Here is a 15,487-nt window from a genome sequence, read left to right as displayed (position 1 = left end):
TCTGATCCAGTATTTGTTTTTTGATGAAATAAGTAGTGTCAGGTCTTTTGTTCTTTGATAACCACCATTGCCACAATCTACATTGTGGGATGCAAGCAGAACATTTACTTTTAGCCTTTATAAACCATGCACTTCCATACTTGGTGTAAACACCTTTGTTGAAATGTAAAAAACAATGAAAACTGAAACTAGGGAGTGAGTGGGTGTTTGGAAATGAACGTTAGCTCAGAGGCCTTGTTCTATATGCTCACATTTATTTCGTGTGCACTCTTCTTGGGCTTAATGTAACCATTTACAAATCACAGACATGGCCAAAAAGGACTGTGTGATAAATGTGACAGTCTTGGTGAACGAGTCAACAGCAGATAAACAATAAGCAACAGCAGATAAACAGTTTTAGCAAACAGAATTGCCCCAGTCTAGTATTCCATAGGATGCATGTAGACAGGCACCCTTGTCCTGCTGATATCTTCCACCGACAAACCATGGCATTAGCTAACGTTAACGCTGTGGCTAACTTAGCTCCTGTCAGTATGGTCAGAAAATGAATTGGATGATCGCCAGAAGTCACAAACAGTGCTGTTATCAAGTTACTCGCAATAATACCATTTATGTTTCACAAACATCAACAATCAAATTAGTCTCCATCACTCAAAAAATGCTAGCGTTATTTTACCTTTGGACGTAACATTAAACATTAAAGCAACACCAAAGAGTTTTCTGTACCTTAAAATAATGTTTCCAAAATCGTAAGTTTGCCAGATCGGGTAGCGGATCTGTAGTTCGATGGAATGAGACATAAGAAACTACAAATTTGACTTGCATCTGATGTCGCAATACATCGTACTTTCATAAATCGTGCAACATATTCTACCTTGTCTGTGGACATCGTTATTTGCAAAGCCGGTGCTGGATAAACAAATGCGTGCGTGCAACAGAGGGAAAGTTCTTTGGTGTTGCTTTAACCCTTTGCAGACTGTGCCGAACATTCCATTTTTTTCATACTCGATGGCCTTTTGGCACAAAAAGGCTTATTGTATGATTGTGCTACATGACAGAGATAAAAATATACCCACCATTGTAATCAGGAGAGATAGGCCTTTCAAATGGTATAAAATATAATTAATAAGTTTGAGAAAAACACATATTTAAAAAATAAAATATCTTCAAAATTCAACCCCAAAACACACGAAAATATCAGCTTGACCAGATTAATCTCAATTTCTGTTGTAGATAGAGAAAAACCTAGAGTGTATGGGATATTCACAATTTTGTCCTCTACTCAGTGAAAAAAAACAGAACCAATTTGTCACCTTTTGTTCAAAAGTTATGATACATTTATTAGACCTTTGCAGATGGCACAAAACATTCCGTTTTTTTATACTTGATGCCCTCGTGACATAAAAAGGCTTATTGTGTGGCCATGCTACATGGCAGAGATATAATATTCCCACCATTGTAATCAGGAGAACTAGCCATTTAAAATGATATACATCATAGTTAATAACTTTGAGCATAACACACATTGTTTTAAAACAATACCTTCAAAATTCAACATTAAAAAACACGAAAACATCAATTTGTCAATATAAATCTTATTTTTAACCTAATATCTATTGTAGATATAGTGTATGAAAGATAGACAATGTTGTGCTCTCCTCAGTGAAAAAAAACAGAATCAATTTATCACCTTTGGTTCAAAAGTTATGATCAATTTACTCATAACTGCAAGTTGCAGTAGCGAGTAGAATTTTTAAAGAGTAGAATGTTTTCATTATCTGATTTAAAATTCAACCCCAAATACACAGATATATTGGTCATGTAACAAAATAAGTTTATTTAACCATCTAAGAATATTGCATAGCTAAATATGGTATGTTATACTATACTCTTAAGAACCAATAGCATTTGTGAGGGAGGAAAGGCTAAATGTGAAGGAAAGACTAGTTCATGGTGAGTGCTTCTCCCTGTGTATCATTCTGCTACAAAAACAAGAATAGAGAAAAGACACTGACACATGTTAGATTTTCTAAAGGGGAAAAATAGTTTTATTAAGAAATGTATCAATTTCATTAAATCACCAGGAACCCATGTATATCACGTAAACATTTACAAACAAGCAGTAACTATTAGAACTACAAGAGTAAGAAGACACCACAATAACAAAGCTGAGGACATGGATAACAAGATTGCATAATGAAATTATCTTAACCCTTAGAACCCGTCAAAAAACACACCCTTTCTTCCTTGTTACATTGCTCCGCGACTGTTCATCGCAACGAGATAAAACCTTTATTGCATGACAGAGAAGAAGTGGGGCTTTCCAAAGAGACTACGCACTTGTCTGTACGATCAGGTATGAAAATAAAAAAAAATCATGAAATTAAATCAAATTGCATCATATTTACAGTCTATACTTCTCTGCGTTCACCTGCGCACCCATTACTCTCGTTTGAATTACTCGCGAATCCGTGATCGCATATATATGGCAAGCATATCAGATGAAAGAGGAGAAACAGGGCTATCCATTGGTACCATGGACCATCGATCTTTCTGGCTTATAAAAACAGACGAAGTGACTGCAAAATATTAATGTCATGTACACAAACCAACGCTGCACACCCATTACTCTCGGAGTAATTACTTTTCAAGGACCCGCGGATCGGATATATGCCATTATGTTAGATGAAAGAGGAGACACAGAGCTATCATTTGATACCAAATACATCCTTCTGGGTTATAAAACAGGCGAAGTGACAGCAAAATAATAACTTCATATAGCTGGACTTACCCCACGCTTTTGTCTGTTTTGTGGCAAAGCATGTTTATAATCCAACGCTATCGTGTGTTTCTCTATGGCAAAACATGTTCATAATCCGGTTTTGAGATCCTAGCAAATTCCTGCATGGCATCCAATTCAAGGCTCACATTGCATCCCAATTTGTTCAACAAAGAAACACCTTTTTTTGCCTTTACTTTGTTCATGGCAATGCAGTAAAAAGTTGAGAATCATCATGTGTGCATACACCATAGTCACACATGCTAACAGGCAAACTTGGGTCAAGTCAGGTCAGATCAGTTCGTGTCACAGATATGGAGTGCAGAATGGTCATTTTTCATCGCTAAATAAAAAATGGCATTTATTTCCGTAAATCACACACCACATATTTCTGTATATTGCTCAGCCCCAGAGTATCCCTCCAACATGGCAATTATATTGCCCGTTTCAGGACAGTCTGCCCTACACACATGAAATGCATGTAGAGCTATGAGCTTGCTGTGGTGAGATACAGGTCAAAATATAAGAATTTTTATAATATGATTTTTATATTTTAATTCTTTAAAAATCAAAATAAAATCAATGCTAGTACTAATACATGAAATTATCTGGATAGCCTAGACTCTGCTGAAAAAAACAATATATAATATGTGTGTGTGGCACTTACAATGACCAGAATAAATCCTTATGAATAAAGGTAGTGAAAATGCCATAAAAACAGCTTAGGGTTCTAAGGGTTAAGGCAATTCAACTTAATATTCACAAGCATTTATATTGGAATATACATATATACATATATTAATATTTAAAACTTTACAAGTAATTGAATCATTTGACAACACTTATATACAAAATATCTAATTATATTATATTACAAAATGCTGAACTCATGAACAGAACAACAAAGCTGTGGAGAAAGAAACAATGAATCGCAAAGAACTACAGTATGTACAACAGGAACAGGCCAGTAGCCTGAATAGACAGAGAGAGAGACAAACAGACACACAGAGGGGGTTGGGTGTGCTATGACTAGACACAAGAGACCTAATCTCGAAACTTGTCGCCTTCAGCCGAATGATACTCCACAAAACAATTCCGCTCGCTAACAAAACAAAACCGTTTGCCATTACATTCTGGGGCCTTGCAACCTATTTTGGTTTTCCTCTCTATCTTAAATTTTTTTGTAACATACGCAACAGTTTTTTCGTGACTCCTCAAAAACAGAAGCATGAGCTACATGAAATGGCGACGGTGAATCATAAGCTGTTTGAGCTGCTGAAGACTGTGACTGCAGCACTGTATCTACAGGAATCCCTGCCAGTTGACGAGCTAGATTTTCCCTAAAATTGATCTGACTATACCTTTCAAAGGTATGTCCTGGTGTTGCATTACAACGTTGCCAATCCTGAAACAACAGGAAACTATTAACAACTGCAATGTCAACAAAATGGAAGAAAAGTGTTTTCCACCACTTCTGTGTTTTACGAAGTACGCTATATGCATTTATCATTTGATCTGACCTATCAACACCACCCATGTGTTGATTGTAATCACTAATTACGGCAGGTTGGCGAACTGCTACTTTGTTCCAAACTGTATCCTTTTTTACTAATCTTTGGAACTCTGTGTAAGCATTAGCATTGTGGAAATTGGACAGGCACGAGACTACACGTGTGTCCTTCCACTGGACCACTAACACATCTCCCTCTATCCTACACCACCTCATGTCACCACGTTTTGAAGTTCTATTCCATAATAATTCCTTTATATTTTTAAAATCGTTTGGAAATCGCTTGCAATTAACCCTACAAGTACCACATGCATTTAGTCCCCACTCCTTAAGCTTGATCATAAGAGCTGGTGAAGTATAGAAATTTTCGAACCAAACTGTGTGACCCATGCCTTTAAACGGTTGAACCAGCTCTTAGACAACTTTAGATGCCAAATCAGTTATACGCCCATCACGACTACCTGTGTAAACATTAAAATCTAAAGTATAGCCTGAGTCGGATGTCGCAATAACCCACAATTTGAAACCCCAGGGTGTTGGCTTTCCCTTCATGTACTGTTTGAATCCGGATCTACCTTTTGATTTTACCATGCGTTCATCTACACTAAGGTGTTTGCCGGCCTGATAAAGTTGCTCACATTTAGCTTTGAGGTGGTCCATTAAATAACGCAACTTCCTAAGACGATCACTATTATTTTCGGTTGTTGGATCTACAACATGCAGAGCTGCCAGCAAAGCCTTAAAACGATCCCGCGACATAAACATTTTGGCCCATGAACCCAGAAGAGACTTGGTTCCCCAATATCTCTGGACGTCAGGGAGAGAAGTGAGCCCCATGTAAATCAGGAGCCCCAGAAACCTGTAAAGTTCATCTGGAGTCACTTCATCCCAGCCCCCTTTACAGTTGGCATACAGTTGGCATCCCACCCTTTGAGGTTTGTAAAACCACATATATCAGCGACGATTGCAGAGGTGAAGAACATCATAAAAAAATCTACCTCACGCAATGTTTTTGTGGCTGTCTATACAGCTCGCTGCACGCTTCCTACATCTAAGCCTAACGGACGTCGGGGTGTAAATGCAACGGCGGTTGGTGTCTCTGTGTCTGTGTCGGTGTAAGACGGATAGGACACGGCGTCAGAGAAGCGTCTACGCTTTCTACCTGACATGGGACCTGTCAGGGAATGGCTAACCACACCCAAAATAAATTGTTATAAGAATATTAGTTAGTGTAAATGTAATGAAACTATTACCACTATTCCTGTCATTATTGTAACAAGCAATACTCTTGTAACAACGAGAAATGTGCACATGCGCAGTTGCGCATGCACACGCAAACACACAAACATAGTTACCCAGCTGAGGATGATTGGAGATCACTCTCCTCCTCGTCCTCTTCTTCCACATCCTCCTCGTCTTCATCACCGAGTAGCTGGCTATCCAGGTACTCCTCCTCTTCGATGTCCATCCCTTCATGATCCTCAAGGTGATGCTCTCCAATGACCTGGAGCTCCTCAGCAGTCAGCTGTCTCCTTCCCCTGAGTGACTCCATCAACCGCGCATACTGGCTCTTCTCTCCCTCCATCTAAAATGAAGAAGAGGAAAAAGATAAGCCTGTAAATAGGTTACTTGGTTTTTACCATACATAATCTTAATCACTTCTAACCCTTTTCACTAAAAATTATGGTCACTGACTGATGAAAAGCTGACTGATGGCTTGGAGAAATAACATTAGCCTGTGAACTCACTTGAAGCAAGTTAGTGTTAAATCCTTGGCTAAACATGACATAGCAGACCAACTTGCAAACCAACACTGATATAAGACAACTTGGGCAAGACAATATTACAGAAAACATCTGGAGAGCGCATATGCACACATACACACCGTACTATTTCCTGGCAGCGTAAAGAAAAAATATTGTGTCTCGGCGAGGAGTAGAGTAAATGCCCGTTTGGGCTCACAGCATGCGACAAGTATTGCCATAACCTTAGTCAACAAACTGATAGTCTACGAACTAAGCAATAGTTATGACACATTTACCACAAGTCTTCAGTTATGCACTCCTAAAGAAACAGCCGACAATAAATGAAAACCTTGCGTTAGACCATCGACACAATCTTCACGTCAATATGGATAGCACCTTTCATGTTTGACAGATATAACTAGCAAGCTAACCAACTTGGCTGCAAACAACTGTAAAATGTGGTACATGTTTTGACGAAATAACATGTTTATTTGAGAATAAAATAGCCTACCCATCAGGTGTGCTTCACATATCGTTAGGTGATATAAAGCAATTGAGCAAAACTGAGCAGGACAGGAGGACGCGTCGTGGGCATATCGAACCAAAAAAAAAGTTTGAGCTAGCTCTAGCATACCTAACTTACAGCTAACGTTAATGAGTTGCTGTAGCATTACATGACGGGCTATTTCATTCAAAATTGAATACATCTCTAAAGTGACAGTCCTAGTAGTTGGCTTATCATGTTTTACTTATAGTTACCGCCCCAAAATCATTGAAAATAATAACAATTTACTAAAGATAACAGTTTGCTAAAATACCAGCAAATAATACCGGCTGAAGTAAACACAGACGCAAAGTTACGGTCACACACACGGTGCAAATACTGCTAAAAATAGCTAAATAAAAACGATTTTGAAGTAATAACGTTGATATGTGGTAATAACAACACATAAATATACTGTTTTACCTCAGTTGATCCACCAGTTTGTCCTTCAAACGATGTTATGACTTCTGCTGTATGGTGACAGTCGGCGTTGCTCCTTCAGATATAGCAGGCAGAGTGACATTTCAACTTCATGTTTTCTCTTCAAGTTGTGAAAAAAATTCGCGCCACAAATCCCTTAACCAATCATATCTCTGTAAAGCTTATGATGTGACGTTTATGAGGAAGTTTTCATTAATAAAATCAGCTGGGGTATGGCGGAGTTATTAGACTGAACGTCATCGGTACTGGGGTACCGAAATTAGAATGGGCCGTCTGCAAAGGGTTAAGCTGGTTATCAATGGCTCTAAGATTGACGTTACTGTAGTAAAAACCAAGCATGTCCATCTAAACCTACCATACACCATGACATCAACATCAAATTTGACTCCCTGTCTGTTTCACCTACCAGGGCTGCAAGAAATTTAGGAGTTGTTCTCGACAACCAACTAACCTTCCCTGATCATGTTGCCTCAGTCGCCCGGTCGTGCCGTTTCGCATACGGAAAATCAGGACTTACTTGACTCAAGATGCTACCCAACTCCTGGTTCAGGCAATAGTCATCTCACGACTTGACTACTGCAACGCCCTCCTGACAGGTCTCCCAGTGAACTGACACTCAACTTTTTAGAAACAGCACTCACTGATGCACTTATTCTTACTGAACTCTACCTTTTTTAAATTGTCCTAGAATTGTTGAGAGAATTGCTTTAAAACTTAAACTGTTTACCATGTTGTTAGTCGCTTTGGTTAAAAATGCGTCAGCCAAATGTAATGCAATGTAATGTCCGATAAACATTCTCAGGTTTATTTAGGCTTTCAGAAGAAATGAGAATTATATTTCACGTGAAAATCATCCTATCATGAATACACAAGCCACTTCATAAAGCTATGAAACGCAAGTAGCGATTCCATGAAAAATGTTTCACCGATTTTCTGGGGTTTACCTACCTTAGCTATACGTAGTGCAATGTGATATGGTGCTTCAGTTGCCTTAGTATTAACAGTGTCAAAATGTTGAAGTACTTTCCTCTGTGATTGCAATTCGTTCAGCATTCTGTGAGCAAAACCAAGTAGCTTGGCCACCAAACCAAAGCGCTTGGTGTCAATATATAACGCTTTGAGCAGTTCAATCTGAATTAGACACAACAAAAGTGAGTAAGTTTAAGAAGACAACAAAGAACAATTCAGTGTATTTCTTTGTATGTACTGTAGTTATAGATCAGGGATGGGCAACTGACGGGCTACTACAGTTAGCGAGCGATGAAGAGATACAGAGAGTGGCTTATAAAGAAAACTGAGAATCGTAGCCTACTTTTCAGACAAGGTGGGAAACAGCTGATCTTATCACAGAATTCAAAGTCAACTTATGTGTTTAGTAGGCTATGCTTAGAAATTAAATCAGCTGTGAAAGATTTCAACTTAAGTCACCACGACACCATGCACGAAGATAACTAAAAGTAGGCTACATCGGAGCTACTAGTAGCCAACCTGTAGCCAACCTCAAGCAGGGTTCCCACGGGTCATGGAATTTCAAGAATATCAGCATTTTAATAAAGTCTATTCCAGACATAGAACATCAGGGAATTATGTCTTTGGGGGGCACAGTCATGGAATATCAGGGAATTTTGTTGTAGCAGTTTAAAATTGACTTTTGAATTGCTTGAGTGGTTGTAGTTAGCCCTACCTGTTTTTTCAATGCCAATTTTTTCATTTCCTGATTGGTCATGGAAATTCAGGATTTTGGTCAGGGAGAAGTCACTATTACCCATTACAGTGGAAAAAAGGTTTATTGTGAATGTGTAATATTTAATTTTTAGTTTATTTGAAGTACATTGGTGAATAGAAGCAATATTAAAAATGCATTTGAGTATAGAAAATCTTAAATTAATGCATGTTGGTTTAATGAACAGTACAGACTGCTACTGTATATGTATTTACTGAATCCTGATATCCCAGTGGTGGACGTGCGGGGTCACATCTAGCCCTCTGACAGCGACAAGAAAAGTTTGTGGCACTCTCTATCATCAAAGTTGCCCATCCCTGTTATAGATTATACATTATCTGTTGCTGTTTCTGTTTAGTGTTATCATATGAATTGTTTGTTTGTGAGCTCTCAACTTTTTCCTCTCATCTCAGGTGTGAACCCAATGTACTTCAACCTTTTTGGTCTAATGAGAGAAAGTGATAGGATGTGGTTCCCACCCAATCACATCTTTAAACTGGATGTCTCAGCCAGCGAAAAGCTGGTCTTCAGGATAAGGTATAGTCATGACTCCCACCATACATCCTCTTTCTCTGTTGTATCCTCTGCCTGCCCTTCTAAGTTTTTGGTCATCTTCACGGCCTCAGTGTCAGGAAGTATAACGAGTGTAACGAATTGCTTTACTGCATTCAAATACACATACACGCCAGGCACTGGCTAGAAAAAGGTAGCGATAGAGTTTCTCAGACATTCGTCATGACAGAGCCAGCGAAAAAAAAGCAAAAACCGAGAAAACAGTAAGGAAATTGCCAATACTGCATAGTTTACCTTTAAAAGATTGGAAATAAAATAGTCATGGTTGCATTCCTAGTACCAACTTGAAATTTCAGAACCTAAGCGTCATTAACATAGCTTTTTCTGAAAATATGTTTTTTTGAATTTGTACACCTGATGGGTGTTTCACAAAGGCAGAATTAAGAAATCCAAGATAAAGCGTGGCTTGACATAGCATTGTCTGGTCATCCTAGCTCAACTCGTTTCATTAACACCAATCCAGGATGAGTAGGAACCAGTGGCGTCGTTAGACCTGGGCATTCGGGGCTATAGCCCCGGATCCTCTGGGGATAGCCCCGGATCTATGAGCCGTCAACAACAACAACAACAAAAACTCTAATCGTGAATGAAATAAATAGCCCCGCAGAAGAGACTTTTTGTGTTTTGTGTCCATTGTGTGCATTAACAGCAGCGCAAGAAAATCTGATGTGATCTGGGCAGGTTTAGAATCATTTGTTGCAAAATGTTGCAATTTCAATTCTCCTCTACGCTATTACGCATTGCTGTTTGGTGCCTCTACTAACTAGCCTTAGCGAAATAAGTGTACAGAAGGACAAATGGATATTAGACGTTTTTTTAGAGAGAAAAAAGGGCAGAGCAGGGACAAGAAGTGGAAACTCACAGTGTGTCATCATCTCCCGCAACCCAGGAGGACATTTCGATCAGCTCAGTTTCAATATATCGTGATTTACTATTGAATCACATGCGCAGTAAATATGGTAAACCTGACCTCGTTTTTGGGGGCTTCAAGCAATGCATGTTGGGCTTGATTTTGACAGAATGGAACTTTTTCTTTGGGCAAAAGTTCGTGATAGCCTACACAACCCAAATGCATTGCTTTCAAGGCACCCATAGCCCATTAATTGAAGGGGATGACGTCCAAATGTTTATCCCGAGACGAACGCTCACACCTGTGCACTTGACAGAGGTGCATGACGATGTTTATTCTACATGCTATTTTAATGTCATATTTTGGGTGTTGTGGTGCACTTTGGCAGAAGAGACGTTCTCCTTACACGGTCTTTAAACATCAAAATATTCAGAATGCCGTGACGTGAGTCATTACAATTGGCCTTCCTTTTCATTCTCAAAGTAGGTTAAAATTGCATGTTCATCAGCCCGATTTTCAAAATCTCTCGGGGGAGAACCCCCCCGAACCCCCGGACAAAAAGGTCTCTGACTTCTGGGCTCTAGCCCCGAATGTTTTAAATATCTAGCGACGCCCCTGGTAGGAACGATTATGTCAAGCCAGGTGTAAGTAATTCAGGATGTCCTCCAAAAAACCCATGGTTGGAATAAAAAAGACGCGGAAAATAGCGTCATTCAGACGAAGTGACCAACCACTTTTGATATAGACTAACAATGAAGTAAAGTTTTTTTGAATGGGGAAACATGGCTATTTTTGTAAAACAGCGAGAGTAGGCGTGGTGGACCAACTGAATGCAAATCTACATACACCCAGGTGTGAGTGCTTCCTTGTCTTGGCACGCAAGGTCATGAATGTAATGAGTGTGGTACATTAAACACACATCACACACAGACAGAGACATAGCAAACATATCAATAATGAATAAACTCCATGGGCAATGGAGACTCAAACAGCATTTAGGCTAAAAACAAACCGCAGCATATGATATTGAACAGTCCAACTGCAGGTTACATTGGACTGCAGCTTGATGCTCTTGAACAGCCCAAACAGTCCTAACTTAATACTTAATATTAAGTCCAAGAATGATTCTCGTGGCACGAAACATACAGTGCTTTTGAAACGGCCTGGTCATCAGTAATAGTAATAAAAGTCTAATTAATCAAGGCTGAAAACGAACCCCTTGAAAAATCGCTACACCAAGACCAGTCTGTGCGCAGTTACACAGTCGCTTCTAATAACGTTAATATTAATAACATGAAGTTCAAAACTCTAACAAATGCCCAGAGCCACTCCCTAATGCAGCAAATACTTACAATGGCAAAGTAAAGTAAAGTAAAGTAATGGCAACTAAGTAAACAATAAACTTAACACAGAGCCCCACAACAACTACCCAAACATACAGCAGATTATGCAGGTGCAGCTTCAGAAAAGCCACTGGGCAAGCTCAATGTAATCTAAGGTCAACATTTTTCTTACACTATTACATACAAATGACCATGTGTGATAGAGTTGATATCAATCATGTCAACAAATAACAAATTAATCAAATGTCCAGAGCTACTACCTAACGCAGATAATACATGCAGAGGCATGTAACCAATGACAACTTACTTACTTGACTTAACACAGGGCCCACAACAACTAGCCAGATTTAACCCTTAGAACCCTAGACTGTTTTAAGTGCTATACACACATGCTATATATTGTTTTTTTCAGCAGAGTCTAGGCTACCCAAATCTGCCATTTCATATATTAATACTTATATTTTGACATGTATCTCACCACTGCAAGCTGGCAGCTCGACTTGCCTTTCATGTGTGTGTAGAGCAGACTGTCCTGAATCTGGCAATATCATTGCCATGGTGGAGGGATTCTCTGGGGCTGAGCAATTTACAGACGTGGTGTGCGTCTTACAGAAATAAATGGCATTTTTTATTTAGTGATTAAAAATGACCTTTCTGCGCTCCATATCTGTGACACGAACTGATCTGACCTGACTTGACCCGAGTTTACGTGTTAGCCTGTGTGTGCCTATGGTGTCTGCACTCATAATGATTCTCTACAACTTTTTACTGCATTGCCATGAACAAAGTAAAGGCAAAAAAGGTGTTTCTTTGTCAAACAAATTGGGATGCAATGTGAGCCTTGAATTTGATGCCATGCAGGAATTTGCTAGGATCTCAAAACCGGATTATGAACATTCTTTGCCATAGAGAAACACACAATAGCGTTGGATTATAAACATGCTTTGCCACAAATACAGACAAAAACGTGAGGTAAGTCGAGCTATATGAAGTTATTATTTTGCTGTCACTTCGTCTGTTTAATAACCCAGAAGGATGTACTTGGTATCAAATGATAGCGCTGTGTTTCCTCTTTCATCTGACATGCGTGGCATATCTATCCAATCACGGGTCCGCGAGTGCTCCTACACACAGTTGCGTGCCTTGCAGTGCTGAAGACGCATCCCGTTCACTTTACATGGGCTTATGTCATCTGTTGCCGAACTGAATTGTGGGTCCATTGCGTCGCGTTGCTCCCGTCGCTCGCGTTGAGAAGTTCAGCTGTTGCTGCACTGACGGATGGCACCGGCCAATCAAGCCAATCGACGGACAGCACCAGCCAATCAAATTAAGGTTATACCTTAAGGGCTCTTACAGAGTCAACGCATCGCTACGCATACGCGCCCGCAAGGCTACGCATCAATACGCTTCGGCTGCCATTATGCGTCGATGCGTAGCAAAATGTGTCATCCCAGTTTTTGATACGCAAAGAAGGTTTAAATACAATGGCCAGCGAAGAGGAAAAATTATGCAAGCTTATCTTTCTTTTACGGTCTATGGAGCTCCGCATTGTAGGTCACATGGTATTCATTGTCATACTGGAATCTTTTTGATGATTCTAAATTAAATCTGATCTGTGGCTCTCCAAAAGAGCCATTGGGATAATTTTACAGACAGCCTGAATATCACTCGGAATGTCAGTCACCAGTGACTGCTACCCCGTTCCGTGAGCGATGTATTGCATTTCACCTATCGCTAGCGTTGCTTGCTCGCGTTGACTCTGTAAGAGCCCTAAGTCGGGAACACCCACTGGCATGCGTTGACGGAACGCAGCTGTGTGTAGAAGCCCTAATTCAAACGAGAGTAATGGGTGTGTAGCGTTGGTTTTTGTACATGACATTATTATTTTGCAGTCACTTCGTCTGTTTTCATAAGCCAGAAGGATCGACATCTTTTATCTGATATGCTTGCCATATCTATGCGATCACGGGTTCGCGAGTAATTTAAACGAGAGTAATGGATGCACTGGTGAATGCAGAGAAGTATAGACTGTAAATATGATGCAATTTAATTTCATGATTTTTTTTCATTTTCATACTTGAACGTACAGACAAGTGCGTGGTCTCGTTGGAAAGCCCCACTTCTGTTCTGTGACGCAATAAAGGTTTCATCTCGCTGCGATGAACAGTTTCAGAGCAATGTAACAGAGAAGAAAGGGTGTGTTTTTTGACGCACTTTGCGTCAATCGGGTGAATGACGTCCATACGCACGGGCAAATATTTTCTGCTGAACTTTTATTGTACATGCATCAAATGGATGGATATGAGGCTCTGTGATACAATGGTATTCCCTAATACACTGGCCATTTGCATGTATTGTTCAGGAATGGATTGAGGAACATGAAAAGAAATTGGCTCCTCGAAAAGAGTTTAATCCCCAAAAACCCCACTTTCTCCTTAGAAATCTGTTAAAGGCTTATGTACAGCACTCACTCTATGCATAAGGAATGCGGTGCAATTTCAGCTTGCTTGTATCTCACTGTAGTCTTTTGCCTCCTTCCTTTACTCTCCACTATTACAGGTTTTATTTTCCTAGCTGGCACAGCAGTGGGCCTGGCAGTGCCCATCGCTATGGAGTAACCAAAGGCTCAGAAACCCCTGTTTTAGATGATGCAGTCATGGCTTATCTATTTGCTCAGGTAAGAATGTGTCTGCTCAAGCAAACATCAGTTAATTCGGCATTTTTTCTCAAACAATTAGGCCAGGGGTCTTCAACCTTTTTCAGCCCAAGGACCCCTTGGCTGAGGGAGACTTTTTAATTTCACTTCAAAGTTGAAAGTCTGCTGATTATTCCGCTTATTATACGGCTACTTGGACTTCCAGTATGAGTGGTGCCGAGTGAGGTTGCAATTTTTGAGCTCTAGCTGGAATTGTACATTTTGTATATTAGCCAGATTTAGTTATGTAATCGAAGCCTACAACATAGTGTATATGTCTTCATAATAACGTCCATTGCGCAACTTTCGTGACTGATTGAATTTTGTGCCCGCTACGCTACCCTTTTTTTGTTTTTCTTTTGAAACTATTTTTAGTTTTGTCTGTATTCTTTTTATCTGTTTTACTAATCTGCATTAACACTTTTCAAATGTTGCATCATATCTTTGTAATCTGGCATCATCATTGTCAATTGTCATTCACCGATAACTTTGTTGTTTCACTGTCATTGGATGCAGCTGTGTAAAAGCCAATAAAAATAATTGAAATATAAAGTTGAAAGTCTGCTTATGCTACATAGGCTTAATGGGTACACTTACCCATAGACAGATAGGTCCCAAGGGAACTTCTTCCACTGCATTTGACCCATCCATGTTTAGTAAACAAACGCATGTGACTTGTGTTGCTCTCGTACATCTTATTAACCTTATCTTTCCTTTTTCCCTCAGTGGAGGTGTGATTTTCTGAATGGGTGGTTCAGCGTTCCAGTTAGTCATGAAGCTCAAGAGGAATGTCTGGGAATGGCTGTGCTGGATATGATGAGATTGGCTAAAGAGAGGGGCCAGTCTCCTGTGGACATTTACAATGATAACAGGTAAGGATAGGATTTTGAGCCTGATAAATATTAAATGTATGTCTTAAAAACCATTTTGTACAAAAGAGATGCATTGAGTGGGTTGGGGTAAGATTGTGCCTGATTGTGAGGGATATGAACATAGCACTTACAGGATAATTGGAGGTAATTGGAAATTAAACGTATATACCTCTTTATTATACGGCTCTTCACAATACTAGTACAGTGCTCCATTTACTTGAATGGGATTTCCCAACGTTCTACGGTAAAATACAGTAAACTCATGTATTTACCTAGCCTGGTCTTTACCGCCTGTGACTACGTTTCTCTTCGTCATACAGTCTGGAACAAAGTAATAATAGGGAGGGAAAGTGAAAACCAGCGCCCCAAGTGGTTGCGTTCCTATCGAAGAGCAGCTCCAATGTTCCCATAG

At 39.7% G+C, this 15,487-nt stretch overlaps 1 protein-coding gene across 3 annotated transcripts in view; it reads left to right on the top strand.

Annotated features, from left to right (window-relative positions):
- Nucleotides 1-15,487, top strand: part of jak2a (Janus kinase 2a) — a 124,914-nt gene that overhangs the window by 25,653 nt on the left and 83,774 nt on the right. For all 3 annotated transcript variants that reach the window (XM_048259632.1, XM_048259630.1, XM_048259631.1), the window contains 3 exons: nucleotides 9,156-9,279; nucleotides 14,068-14,185; nucleotides 14,930-15,075. In XM_048259632.1, the coding sequence (XP_048115589.1) occupies nucleotides 9,156-9,279; nucleotides 14,068-14,185; nucleotides 14,930-15,075 (388 nt within the window). The remainder of the gene's footprint in view (nucleotides 1-9,155; nucleotides 9,280-14,067; nucleotides 14,186-14,929; nucleotides 15,076-15,487) is intronic.

The sequence above is a fragment of the Alosa alosa genome, chromosome 12 (assembly GCF_017589495.1).
Source record: "Alosa alosa isolate M-15738 ecotype Scorff River chromosome 12, AALO_Geno_1.1, whole genome shotgun sequence".
NCBI classification, from domain to species: Eukaryota; Metazoa; Chordata; class Actinopteri; order Clupeiformes; family Clupeidae; genus Alosa; species Alosa alosa.
The sequence above is the reverse complement of the archived record's forward strand: the minus strand, read 5'-3'. Positions and strand labels throughout refer to the sequence as shown.